This window comes from Platalea leucorodia (genome assembly GCF_965183815.1).
Source record: "Platalea leucorodia genome assembly, chromosome: 9".
Taxonomy (NCBI): Eukaryota; Metazoa; Chordata; class Aves; order Pelecaniformes; family Threskiornithidae; genus Platalea; species Platalea leucorodia.
In genome coordinates this window covers 31286664-31301446 of record NC_138831.1, presented here as the reverse complement: position 1 = coordinate 31301446, position 14783 = coordinate 31286664, and the positions used below count along the sequence as shown (strand labels likewise).

The 14783-nt window shown below is 38.2% G+C and overlaps 1 protein-coding gene across 1 annotated transcript in view; it reads left to right on the top strand.

Moving 5' to 3' along the window:
- Positions 1-1320: 1320 nt before the first annotated feature.
- Positions 1321-14783, top strand: part of TMEM266 (transmembrane protein 266) — a gene marked incomplete at both ends in the record, with an annotated part of 61800 nt that continues 48337 nt past the window's right edge. Inside the window, 2 exons of the mRNA XM_082321350.1 lie at positions 1321-1334; positions 3568-3756. Coding sequence (XP_082177476.1) covers positions 1321-1334; positions 3568-3756 — 203 coding nt within the window. The remainder of the gene's footprint in view (positions 1335-3567; positions 3757-14783) is intronic.

Here is a 14783-nt window from a genome sequence, read left to right as displayed (position 1 = left end):
TCCATGTGAATAATTAAATTGCTTTTGGCTGACTTATCTTCCTGAGGAGGGTGATCACAGTGTAGACCCTTTCTTTTTGCATACCCAGATGCATTATCTGGAAAATCTGAGAATGCATTGACTACATTTTACGTTATTATAAGGTTACAAGACATGAAATAAAGCCTTCGAAATGGCTCTACAAAAGATGTAAGTTCAATTTTATTATTTGTTATCAAGTGATTGTAAAGGGTCATACTGTTGCTACATTTATATGTCTCCACTGTGAATACTTGACTGATACTAACAATTCAGCCTGTAAGTGACTTTAGTATAAAGTTTAGTATAAGAAGCATTTTTCATGATCATGAAATTTTTTTGGTGTTATTGTCAGTAATATTCTAATTTGCCAATGACTGTTCTGCTTAAAATAAGAGTGTGTTTTTATGTTACTTTTAAAAATTATTTAGCATATAATCCTGACAGTAGCTTTACAAAGTCTCTCATGATATCTTTTTCTAAGAATTTTTGTTTCTTATATGGTATTCTCCAGTTTATGTTTTTCCAGCTACCAGAACCTGCATATCAATAGGTTTCATTCTCACAAGCTTGTCCTCTTCCATTTTGATTGCCATGCATGTTGTCCACGTACACACAAATGGAGATTTTGCCACAGTCAAATGGGGCACCTTTTCCAAATGTGTTAGTGGGTTTTGTTGATCAAAATATCATCTTGATTAACAGCCCATCTAGAACATTTGACAACCTCAATTAAATCTTGGAAGAGACTTTCTAAAGTAGCAAAGGGAGTCAGGTACACGGTTCAAATTGGAAAATGGAGAACAAAACCCCAAACTTTGACAAAGATAATACTCATCTCTATGAAGTATATTAAATTGGGGGAAAAAAAAAAAAAAAAATCGGTTGGTTTCCAATAGAATTTGCACTCCTGAAGCCATGAGCTTTCTTTGAAAATCCGGTCTCTCCTCTGAGCTTGCTTATCTTTCTCAACAATTTTGTGGTTTAGGGCAAGATCTGTGTTCTTATAGAAGTATATATGTGAGCAAGTGTCCATGTGTGTAAGTAAATGCACTGTAACTTTACAGCTGCCATAAAAGCTGCCACTTTGAAAAGGAATCACAGGGGAAATAAAGTTATTAGACAAACTGACAACGTGACAACAACCATCAATGCAGCCCTTTGGAGTTCTTTTGGCGTGTTTTAGGTAACTTTGTTTTGCTTCTCACAGAGAGCTAATCTTGGAAGGCTAGAACTTCTGTGCAGAGCAGTTGGAATTAGTTAAATACTGGAACCACTGCTGATTCAGTTGCATCCTCCAACATGACCAATCCTCAGTAAGTATCATGTGAGGATAGTTATAACTTATTTTAAATAGAAGGGAACAGGTTGCTACCTGTAGGAGAATGATGTTGTGACATGAAGAGGGTTCTATCAGTATTACTGAAAGGAAAAGTTGATATTTTGAGAAGGAGTAGTAGAATTTGGTCAGTTGTCTAAAGAGTGTGAATTAGCAAAAAAAGCATGAATGCTGTAAGCATGTCTGATGTGTTACTAACAGCCAGTGGCTGAAAACTAGTATGTCATATTATTTTCAGATCCGTTTGCCTTTTTTCTTTCCTGCCACCAAACCTGTCCCAAAGCTGTTTGCCAACACTAGTCTGTTGGTTTGTTTGTTTTTCTTTTCAGTCAAGTCAGACAATGTCTGTCATTTAGTCTGTCTAAGAACATAGAAGGTAAATACTGTTGGGAGAGGGAAGACTGCACCAACCCATTTCCTTTTTCCTTTATAATACTGGAAATTGGATCATTGTATGCTCTTTTGTGCAAAACTGAACCAGCTTGGACTTGTAAATGTCCATGGGATGGCACTAAAGGTGAAAATCAAAGAAGGAAAACTCTTGCTAAAATTAGCTCCTCCCTCTGGCTTCTGATTTCAGATTGTTAACAGAGGAATATAGTTCTGTTGAAAGTGAAAGAATCTCATTACTTTCCATTATTAGTTAGACAAAGAATAAAATAAAGCAAGCCTTTAGGTTGTTCAAATAGTACTTCCTTTTACCTCTACTTTCTGCCGTAGTGTGACACAGTTGCAGCCTTTCCCTGCCAAATACTTGAGATATAACAGCATTTTCCAATTTTTAAAACTACTTTCTTGTGTAAAGCTAGCAGCAGCTAGCTCCTTTTAATTTAGGAATGACGTTTTCTGTCTGAAAGTGTAGGTCTAATGGTGAGGCTCTGACCAATAGAATCTTTCACTATCTCTTTCACAGAGAATTTTAGTTCCTTCACCCACATCCTTAGACTTACAATATATATGAGTTAAGAACTCTTCTAAATTATTCTTTTTTTTTCTGAAAAAAAAAATGAACTGTTGTTCAGCTTGCTTGAATAGCTAGAAGATTTTAATAAGCTGCTTTAAAACAAAATCACCAATGCAACTTTTGCAGTCAAATAACAGAGGAAAGTTGGGTGCTAAGCACTTTCTAACTATATTCCTAAGGAAAAAGAGTATCTTCACACCTGCTGTTGCAAATCTCTGACAAGTAGCCTGAGATTTCTTCAGAAGTTAACAAGCTCCCCTGGATGAAAGCTAGAGAAGTTTATGCTTGTACCTACTCTGAATCAAATGGAGCAAGCAGCTTTCACTGGGTACTGCAAAGGATCAGTCCCTGCTGGGACTTGACATGCAGGCTCTCTCCTACAGTGAAGTCATCCTTCACATGCACTAGATAATATGCTGACAAAGTTTGCGTTTCTAGATAAGTAGTATCTTGTTATAAATGTGGAAGACACATACATAGTCAGACTCTGGTTTTACCTGCATGGAGTTCCCGTTAATGTTAGTGGGATGGTAGAAGAATACATGTTCAGGTTTAGAAAATGTACATAAGGATAGTTAAGATAATCTTTATAGAGGAGTCCATAATTCTTCTGAATTGTTGTTCTACTTTCAGAATTATTTTGAAATAACTTGTAACAGAATGATCCTCTCTAGTTGAATGAAACAAAGTCACCATCCCTTAAAACTGTTTGAATATTGGCCCGCAGTGGAAGAGCGGTCAAATTGCATCCATTAATTAACAGTTGATTTGGATATAATGATTAATAAGCTTAGCTATTCATTGCTTACTGATCTAACTTACAAAGCAGTGAGTTTTTAGTTGGCATAGTTACATGCCTTCATTCTGTTTTGCACAAATATTTTGCTTTTGGGTTCATGTATTGTTTCCGTATTTGTTTGTCTGTTTACAACATATCCATTTATATTTAGTGCTTTTGAAGCAGATTCAGCAGAGTGAAATGCTGTTCTTTGACTGTGAGGTTTCTGTTGATTGCAATGGGATCTACGAAAGACAAGTTTGGAAAGATTTGTCTGTCCCTTCAATGAGGACACCTCCCTCAATGACCTTGTAAAGGCCTTTTAAGTTGCTGGCTTTTTAGGATTCTGTGAAGTTCTTGTCTCTAACTTATTTTTACTTGCTTTTTTATTTATTTATTTATTTATATTTGTTTATATGTATATGTGTATGTGGAGAGAGAGGGTTTTTTATTTTGTTGCATTTTCAGGCCTGCAATAGAAGGTGGTGTTTCAGAAGTTGAGATAATTTCACAACAAGTGGAAGAAGAGACTAAAAGCATTGCTCCTGTACAACTTGTTAATTTTGCTTATCGAGATCTACCTTTAGCTGCACTTGATCTGTCTGTGGCTGGGTCCCAGCTTTTGTCAAATTTGGATGAGGAGTACCAAAGAGAAGGGTAAGTACAAAGGACAGAATTTTGTTTTATATTTTTAGGTTATAGGAATTTCATGGCTTGTTAAAAACAAAACAAAACAAAACAAACAAACAACAAAAAAAACCCAAAACAAAAACAAACAAAACTTGAGCTGGAGAATTGCAGCCAGTTGTGCTCAAACTCTTAATAAAACCATTGTCACAGGATGGAAGTGACCTTTTCTAATATAACTAATCTGTGCTGGTTGGGGCTTTTTATAATTTTAAGTGATTCATAGCTGCTATTTGACCACAGTCTGGAAGTCTTCTGTCAGGGAAAACTAGACCAAGCATCTAGCCCATCAGACAAGCAGAATGGCCTGATGAAAGCTCTTTGTGAAAGGTGTTTCAGGAGGGTTTCGGGTTGACAGAGTTGACTACTGTGATTCTTATACATAGCTGTACATCTCCTGATGGAGAGATAATGACTTAGTATTGCTGATTCCTGGACAGACTGTGTACTTTTCACAGAATAATTTGAATTGCATGGTTTGCTTATGTGAGAACACTGTCTTTGATAATATATATACATATTACTCCTGTTTTCGTAGAACAACTGTTCCAGTTTTATTGGAATAAAAGATCTTAATCCATTCATAACATTTGCCCAAATATAACCCAGTGTCAGATTATGTAGCATTGTTATCCTATAGGACATTAGAAGTCATCCTTATGTCTGGTTCAGGCTTGAAGTGGCTGTAGGTGGACTCCTGTACTAAATTTTTTGTGACAGATTCGGGTCAACTGGAGAGAATCCAGAGGAAGGCAGTGAGAATGATTAGAGGCTCAGAAAACCTGCCATGGAGTACTGATTGAAATAACTGTTTGTGTTTCATGTGAAGAAAAGAGACTTTCAGGGGAGCTTATAAGAGACTTCAGTGAGGAAGAGAACGGTCTGTTATTGATCGCCATGATGTTTAGAACAAGAAGTAAAAAGTGTGAATTGCAGCAAAGAAGAGTATAATGAGGGTAGCAAAGTGCTGGGGTAGACTACCGGTGTGTATGGCGAGGAGGGGAAAGGAGTTGCAATTGCTAGATGTCTTTAAGAAGATGCATTTGTCAGGAATGATAACACTATAGTTTAACATTCCTTGGGACAGAGCTTAGGTGAGTGCTTGTGCTTAGCCCCTCTGATTCTGTGATTACTGTTCCACTGTGTGTCATACTGAACATACGTATACTCCACTGTCAATAAGATCCATCTAAAAGCACTTCACCGTAAGTCATATAGAGCTCTCATTGATGAAGACATTAAAAGGCTTTATATAAGCCTCCATTTATTAGCAGCTCAGTGTGTTTTAACCTGTGCTCTGAAATCAGCAGAGAGACCTGCTTGATCTCTGCTCAGCAGGTATTCTGTATGGTAGTCAGGAAGCAGTATGTGGGGAAGGCTCTTGCCTTTAATTTATTTCCAAATTGGACTTTATGAGACATCTCCAGAAAGTTGTTACTCCAAACAAGGGGAAATACATTTCAAGTAGGTTATATAAGTATGGTACAACCGTAACATAAAATACCCTGCATAGCAAAAGAGGCACTTGAAAATTAATTTGAGTATGCAGGTGTAACCCTCAGGCTATTTTGGTGCTGAGTAAATACCAGTTTAGTTCAAATATGCATTTTTATAGATTTTTATGATCTGAAGCTCAATTCTTCACTGTGCCAAAGTGCACAGATCTCTTATTGTAACCATTTGAGCAGCTTTCCAGTCTTAAGCATGGAAATAGACTTGTCATTCTTTTCCTCAGCAGAGATCTCTTCCTTCACACAGACTTCTTTTGTGGCTTTATCAGTCTGAACGGACATGAGCAGGTGCCATCCAGACCTCCCAGCTGTAGAGTGGATTCTCTGAAGAAAATGTAGAGCTTTAGTTTGTATGTCTCAATGCGTTTTGGCTGAGTATGTTCAGCTGAGTCCCAGGACTGCATCTGCCTTGTGGGAACAGCGGCTTCTTCCTTTCAGAAGCACTGGTTGCAACTGTTGCCCTGTGAAATTTAGGAGCAGAGCTAAGCTCGAGAAGCCCAGCAGCAAAAGTAAAATACTGTCCCCATACCACCTCATGGCTTGGTTGGGAATATGTCTGGGTTTATGAATGTGGTGTAATTTCTTTCTCATGGCCTTGTTAGGTGTGACTGGCTTCCACCTGAGTAAGAAGGAGGTAGGGTGGGTCACATCAGTTTGGTACAGGAACTGACAGCTGCATCTCCCTCATGTATGAAGAGAATGATGTGGGAAGGGCAGTGCAGAAGGTGGCAGAAAATGTCTAAGTCTCTGTGGTTTCTGCCCGCATCCATATTTGTAACTGTGAAGTTCTGTTACCCCAATGCTGCTGTACAGGTTTCAGGTGGAGATACCAGAAGATACTGCTAATGCCAGAGAGTACTAAAAGGTGATGTAGGACTCATCTTCCCCTCCCTGGAAGTATTCCTTTGTTGCAGACTCCGAGTGTTACTTTCTCTATACTTTTCCTTGAGAATTTCAGGGAAGGTGCCAACATGTATGACCTGCATATATTCTGTATGGCTCTCTTATTCTAGATCTGTAGCTGATCTAGGCAAGTTGTAGTTGTTCTAACTGCAGTGCTCTCCAGCAGGAAAGTCTGGCACATCCCTGTGCTTGGAAAATGCTGAGTTGTTGTTACAAGCTGCATCTGTCCATGACCTTGTGGTTTTCAACCTAATTGTCCACAATCCCTAGTTCCTGATGTGGGTTGTCATACTTTGTCACTAGTAAGTCTCCATCTCCATGCACAGATCAATGAGAGAGACATCAGACTAGAGATGAATTGCCCACTAGGGTGGGCAATAAAGGAGTCTTCTGATTTAATGGTTTGGTTGTGTACACCCCAAGGCTTTCCTCTAACTTCCCTTCTTTAAGGCCAGAAGGTGTTCAGGGTTCAAGCACAAGTGCAAATTTAACCTGGTTGCTAACTAGGGGGGCTTTTTGTTTTGTCTGAGAGAACATTCCTTTCAATAAACCTGATACTAACAGACAACCAGGAATAGATGGATCATAGCTCAGCCCTCTTTGTGTGCCTGGAAACTCAGATGGCATCAGACTAGCTACCCCTCCCATGAGAAATGAAAAAAAGAAAAGGAAAAGCAAAAAGAAAGGAAAATTGTGGTCTGTCTTTTGTTAGACCATGTGTAAACTGACATTCCCATGGCTTTAAAGATACTAGAATATAAATCTTACTTTGTGCAGTTTGATGGGTCTTTGCTCTATCATATCAAATGCTCAGGGCAGTCAGTTCCCATCTGTCGGTGGTGTTGAAGGAATTTTGTGGACAGTTTGAGCTGTTTTTGTCAGAAATTTAGTTTACAATGCTGATCCCTGTGCTAAGCAACAAAGAAATGACTGCAGATTAGACAGCGCATTAAGCCTGTCCCTGAAGTACACCTGTAAGTAGTGAAAGGGTAATCAGGCAATAAAAACCTTTCCGCTCTCCCAGAAACCCTCAAACAAAACACAGAATGTGTTGTATTCTAATGTGGGATGAGCAAAAATTCTTTTCCCTCTGTAAACTTCTCAAACAGGGAAAGTACAAAGATTTACATGATGGAAGTTGGTTGAGGTGGATGGAATCTGCATTGCAAATATTCTCACTCATTATAAATCATGTGGGTGGGCTGGCATTGCTGCCTTTGCACTGAAGAGGAGTAAGGTGTCTGTGGTCTCCACATGTAGTATAGGAGGGATTCCTGCATCTGGCTTGCTTCCTAGCTGCAGTGAGGCTGATGTGCCTGGTGTTAATAGAGCTGTGGGTCTTACTCTTCAAAAAAAGGAAATTTTCTGATAAATGCCAACAATATGTAACTAAAACGTTTTGAGTTTTATGTGACTATAGCAATCTCTGTTTATCTCTTCCAGCCTGTGTAGCACTGTGAAGAAATAGTAGCTTGGTTCTCAGAACTAATATAAGTGTGATGTTCATTACTTATTAGTCCTGCTGATCTGCCCTGCGGTTAACTTGTTAGAATCATCCTTAGATATCGTTGCTCTGCACTGTACTCCATGCTTAGGCATTGCAGAAATGCTTGAGGCATAGGCTGGAGACATGTATATGAGAAAAAAACTCATTCAAAAAATGTGCCTTGGATGCCAAGGAGAACATGTTGTGTACACTTCTAACATATCTGTAACAGATTAGATGATCCTCGTGTACAAAAAGCAGCAGCAAAGTTGCCAATTTTCTTTGCATCTGTGAATTTATTGGAGAGGCTGTGTCTGCATTGAACTCGGTTTGCATGAAAAGAATATGTAAATGTTTCTTTAAGGAGACTAATCACCCAGAAAGCTAAGGAGATTTTAAAATGTTAACATTAGCTGTAAGTGCCACTCTTAATTTCTTTTTTTCTATTCAAATATTCTCTTTTCCAAAAAATACTCTCTCTCTTCTGTTTTTGCATCAATGACCAATAAAAATGATGAGGAGTAGTTGGAAAATTGACAACATGCAGAAAGTGGTACATGTGTGCTAAAGACAAGCGGGGATAGGGAAAAGCTCTCCTTCCTGTATTTTCCTTAAGTTCCAATTAGGAGCTATCATTCATAATACATTATAAAAGAGTTTGCAGACACAATTTGCACAACAGGCTGTATTTTTGGGAGGGTGAATATGCAGTTAGGCTGTGAGCCTGTCTCAATAAAGATCTGTGCTTAATGGGGGGGGGAAGCAAGGGGAGAGAGATACACCAACTGTAAATTATTTGTTGTATTTGTTTTAGATTGCAGCTCTTGAATTTTTATAGTTAAACAAATTTGAAACATGAAGGTGCTTTCAAATACTGTGTTTTACATCAACAGCTGTAAAGGTTGGGAGTTCACACAGTTAATGTGACTCACTTGACATTAGCTGTAAATAGTCATGCCATTGTAATCTAATTGTCTATGATCATCTGTTCGGAGCCTTAGATTTGTTTGGTCGCAGCTAGAAAGTGCATTTAAACGATAGGAATATCTGAAAAAAGAAAGCTATAGGAAGGGAGAGAGAGAGAGAGCTAAAAAGGAAGGGAAACCAAAACTGAACAGAGGTGCACAGAGATTCAGAAGTTAACACAGGAAAGTCGTGAGCTTTTAATTTTAAATTGGTTGCAGGCCTTCACTGATGAATGTATTGACCCATCCTGGGAGAAAAGGATGTCTGTTCCTTCAGTCTGTCTTCTGTAATTGCGTCAAATAGATGCTATTATTTTTTGTTTTCATATTCATCTTTCAGGTTTTATTTTGATCTCTTTGAGGTATTTTACTCGTGTTTTCTACAAAGCTTAAAGGTGCTTTAACTAAAAGAACTCGAATGGACCAAGTTCTTATGTTTCTCTTGTTTTCTGCTTTTCTTGTCTTTATCTGGCAGCATAATTAAAAAAGTCACTTTTCTGAAAAGTTCTTTGCACCTCATGCAGATCCTGGAGCACAGGATGTCGATACATGGTGAATAATGAGGTCCAAGCTCAAGATAAAGTGCAAAGATTTTGGAGGGCAGAACTATTTCACATAGCGAGCAAGCTCCTTGTATTTACAAAAGTGACTTTTAATTTATTTCTAGCTGCCAGCCACAGTCTGAATCCAGAAAGATGGTACAAAATCTTAACAGCAAAATACAGTGAATGAGACTGGAGTGCTGATTTGTTCTTTGTGCAGTACCGTATCACTGGTACTCTATGTGCTCTGGTCCAAAACTAAGACCTGCACTGCAGCAGAAAATGAACATTCAGCACGACAGGACCTGTGAGGTGACCAGCTCTTCACTAGAGAATACATGACATTTTGGGCTATGTTACAGGGATGTCCAGTGATTTAGAAACTTCTTTCTCTGTACAGATCCTTTTAAGTGTTTATCTTTGTAAACGTTGTTTTCCAGAATAGCTCATTACTGTGTTTATCCTAGTACCTAAATCCTTTTAGCGTGTCCCTCTAATGTCTTTTATCAGTAACGCCAATTGGTAGAAGGAGCGCTACTATAAGTAAAAAAAAAAAGAATTAATTTTCTAGCTCAGTGATTTTCAGACTTTTTTGTTTTGTAGATCTTTCTGTATTTTTCCAACAGAACTTGCTTTTCCCAGGTACTTTTTGTGGGTAGAAGTGTAGTAGTTGTAGCCCACAGGCCACTGTTTGCAAAGCTCTTTACTAGAGAGTGGAAATGACATGGGTCTAATTTCTCTGGCTTAACACTTGAATTAATTGTCTAAGTTGGCAAAGATATGGCTTGGTGAAAAAACTGAAAGATGGCTGAGCAATAGGACAAAGGAGAACTGTGGAAAAGAGGAATATTAGTCTGGAAGGAGAGTCCATGAAAAGGTCAGCTAAATGCTGAGCAGCAGTCTGAAAGCAAATCAGATGTTAGGATTCATTAGGAAAAGGAGTAGAGATTAAAAGAGAGGCTGTTGTTGTGCCTCTCTATATATCCAAGCTTTGCTCACATCTTGAACATGAGTGTAGTTCTGGTCCCTGTCAAAAACGATATGGTAGATAGAAAAGAACTGGAAAAGATTCAAAGGAAAACAGTAATCAAAGATGTGATAAGACTTCCATTGGAGATTACTAGTAAACTAGGACTCTTCAATCTGGAAAAGAGAAGGCTGACATGAGGTTTGATTGACATTACAAAATCTGTGACACAGAGAGGTTAAAATAATGTTTGACACCCCCCCACACCTCCCATACAGGTGCTAGCGTACATGAATAGATTAAGGCCCAGTTCAAAATAAACAAAAAGAGCTTGCTCTTTGCACAGAGGGCAGTAGATGTGTGGAACTGCTTTCTAAAGGGGATGTGACTGCTAATAGCTTATCTAGCCTTAAGAGGAGGTTGGACAAGTTTGTAGAAGAGAAATTCTCTGAAGGTTACTAAGTAGAATCTGAGAAACTACATCTGTCTCAGGAAGTCACCAAGTTCAAAATAGTTGGATGCTGTGGGAGTTTGAAGGGCAAGTATTATATGTTTTCTGTGTTCTTACTCATCTTGAGACATCTGGTCACGGCCACTGTTGGAGACAGGATACCAAGCCTTTGTTCTGACCTGGTATGGCTGTTCTTACGTTTCTTAAAGGTTGGTTTTGTGCATGATGTTAATATTTTGCTAAAGACCTTAGCATAAAAAGGAAAAGCACAGTAAGAAATTTTCTAATGAGAGGAGTAATATACCAGGTAATCACAGGATGTCTATGAAGAAGGCACAAATGATCCTAGAAAGCATAAAATACTTGAAATAGTCCTGGGAAGCATTCATGTAATTAAACCTATTCCAAAATATTATGTACTGCTCTAGTAGTCTGTATTCACATGCAGAAGGGACTACTAGGACAGTTATAGAAACTGAGTGTCAGTTTTACAAAAAACATGGGCTTAAATTAAATGAGGGGGTGCCATTGCTGTGTATACATGCATAACGGACAAAGTGCCAGCAAGGGAAAAGAACTAATCAAGCTAAAGAACAATATTGGCACAAGAGCAGATATGTATAAACTGGCCATGTGTGAGTTTAGGCAGAAAACTGGGGAATCTTTCTTGCCATTTGAGCAAGGGAGTTTTGCAGCAGCCCTCCAAGGAATGTCATGGGGTTCAAAATAATAAAACTTTTAGGGGAAAAAAAGGATGAGGGTGCTCTCAAACTTCTGTAGTTAAACTAAGCTTGTAGGAAAAGTCCAGGAAAGGGGTGCAGAGCTCTGTCTGTTCCTTGGGAGTTGCTCAAGGCCTCCAGCTGCTACCTGTAGCCTGCTGTGAGGCTCTGCTGTCTGTTTTGTCTCATCCAGATTTGTATTGTTACTTAGCCTTTCTGTGTTCCTGTCACTTCCTGACTATGGCCTTTCTGCTCCTTCAGATAGTGATTTGGATCTCATCCATCCTTCTGTTTTCTGATCATAGCCATCTTGTGAGATGCAAACACTTGCTGTTGAGCCAAAAAAAAAAAAAGGTATAATTCAGATTTTGGGGTATTTGTTTGCAAGACCAGAAAATAGAAACAGTGACAGCTGTTAACAGCTTGAACACATTGTTTGTAGTGGTTCCTTACCAAGTAAATATGTTAAACCTTTCCCAGTTTTGCCTTATGTTCTTTTTTCCAAGCTGTTTATTAATAAAACTAGCAGTGATGATGACAGATTGGTTTTCCACAAAGCTGTGTGTGAAAGTATCTTTAAAAAGAATTAACCTGGTAAAATTCCGCTAAATGTATTTTAATCTCTCATAACAAAACTTTACAGGCCTGCATCACCATCCACCAAGAAATTCCCATGCTAGTACATTTATTTACTTTATCCAGTCATTGTAAGAAAGGTAAACAATATTCCTGTTGTAGAGATGGCGTAACTGAGGTACCTAATGAACTTGTTTGAAGTCACACAGTAAAGTTGTCCTAAGTCATACTTTACTTGTATCCATATAGTGCATGGCATCCACGGACAACACAGTCAGGACACCAAAAGTTGTACTTGTTCTGAACAAAATAGGGCACTTTTTTTTTTTTGGTCTGGAGTGAGGGAAAAAGATATTTTATTTGTATCTGGTTAGTATGTAATCTCTTCACAAATTTATGAGCTGTGTAAGTTAACTTTTATTTTTTTGAAAGGTCTGTGTAGCTGGGTTTCTAATCTGAGCTTTAAACTTAGTGTAGCTTTGCAGTATCACAGGGGAAATGGCCAGGATTTGGAAGGTAAGTTTAAACCCACACTAATTCTGGTAGGGATTTGTTTTTCTCAAATACCAGATTTCTCATCTATTGAATGGATGAGCCCTTACACGTCAGCAGGGAGAGATACTACTCTACTAAGGCAAGTTACAGGGTTGAAGGAGAGGAGGAGATTTGTGGATTAGGAGTCAGTGTGGTTATCATGTCAACAGGTTTATCTAAAATATATTTCTAGTTGAATTATATAGTTCCTTTTATTATTTATGTCCATCCTTTACAAGAGATAAGAAGGAAAAAAAAAAAAACAAACCAAAACCCAAAAAAAACCACAACCCAAGGCAAGATCAGGACTCTACTATACAGGAGTGTAGAAGTAGCAGGGAATGAGTTAGCTAAGCAGCACCCTGGAAAGAAACCATCCACTGCTCCGTCTAGAGCACAATGTGATTGTTAATGCCAGTGGATTCGGAGGACTTGGAGGAGGTCTGGGAAGAGGTCTGCTAGGCAGTGATGTGAAGACGCTAATCACTGTCCATTCACAGGACAAGTGTTGAAAAAATGCACCTTGGTGTAATAAATTAAGAGATGAAACTGGCGGTGGTTTTTCAGTGCTTAAATTTCAAACACTTTTGTGTTTTTGAAATCAGTTTATATATTTTATGAGTGATATATAGGTGTAAACATGCAGATGATCTGCGCTTGACCTCTTAAGTTGATTGCTTTTTCAATTGTAAATGAGTTTCGTTCAGAAGCTTTTTGGAATCAGTGGAATATTAGTACTGCACAGACAGAATAACTCTACATTCTTTAGCATTCTGTAAGTAACAGTTAGCTTGAATAATGATTATCGTGGCTATATGTAATGTGTGCTAAGTTGATTTATTCTTACTGGTACATTTGGTATATTTGAAAATCTTGACTACGTAGAGCTTTTAAAGGAATGTACTTAGGCCCTCTACTGATCATTCTGAGAACAAGAAAGAGGAAAAACTGCCCTGCAATATTAAAATGCTGCCAAAATGGGTCTTTCTGGAAAAGGGAAGATAAATGTAGAAGGAGAATAGAACTAAAACCTGTTCTATTTAAACAGTGCCATTCCCTAGCATTATTTTTAGAAAGACCTAAAAAAAAAAAAAAAACCACAACCCAACAACACCCCCCCCCCCCCCCCCAAATAACAGTTGCAGTAAAAACAAGCTATCCTGTTTTGAGACAATGTAAAATAAAATCCATTAAAAGATCAAGTTTGCAGAAAGGCCCTTATCTCAATGCCTTTTTTTCCCTATGTTTTCAAATTAGCTATTTAAAATCTAGTGCATTCTGTATTCAGCTAGAACCATAACAAAGTTAAACTAAGGGCAAGTTCCTGATAGTAACACTTGTCAAATCTTCTCTGAAGTTTTAAGAGTCAATTGAGGAGGTCTTTTACGGTCAGGTAATCAGGCAATCTGAGTATAAGTATTTAGCTGATATGCTTAATTCTGAGAAGCTGCTTGAAAGTGTCAAGTCTCTGAGCACTGCTTAGCATCACTTTCTCCTACATTTTTGAGTGTGGGTATGTCAGGGAATGTTTTGTGATGTTTTTCCAAGTGTTTGATTATAACGTGAGTTATTGAGTCTAGAGCTGTTTATTTGGAATTGATCAGTATCATCATATTTTCTTGTAGACCATTGATTTAATGGTTGGACTTGATGATCTTAAAGGTCTTTTCCAACCTAAATGATTCTATGATTTCTGTGTATCAATATTTTAGTTCAGACAGTGCAGTTAGTGCACCACACTTCTGTATGCTTTCGGCTTCTTAAACCTTAGTTAATAAATCCATGTCAGCTTTTTATTAGCTAATGTGTATTTACAGTGCTTTGAAAATATGAAGTGTCAGGCAAGCATCAGAACCTTCAGAGGTGGGCCAGTCCAAGAGTATTACAAAACACTGGGATGAGAAATGGTACTATACTTCACTATCAAAGTGAAACTATGGTGGGATTTTAGGAGAAAAAAAGTATCAGAATGGGCTTTATGCTTCCGAAGTCCATGCTATTGTTATTCCTATTACAAATATTTTCAAAAGAAAAAAATTATTTTTTTAATAACCCACTTGAAAATGTGTATCTGCATTAGCACAATACTAGAGCAACATTTACTGGTTCATCAACTTCCTTCCAGAGCTCTGGTCCTCGTAGCCTCCTCACAGTTCCCTTCATCTTCCCTAAACCTTCTTTTTCCTCCAAACCAAGGTGACCTCATCTAAACTAGGTTTGGGAGCAGCCCCTGGTGTATGCTGTCCCCAAAACTGTGCTACTCCAACCTCTGGGAAAGTCCTTTTTGGCCTGGTCCACAGACAGATTGGTGAGAGTCAGATGAATAGACAAGTTAGAGAGCCT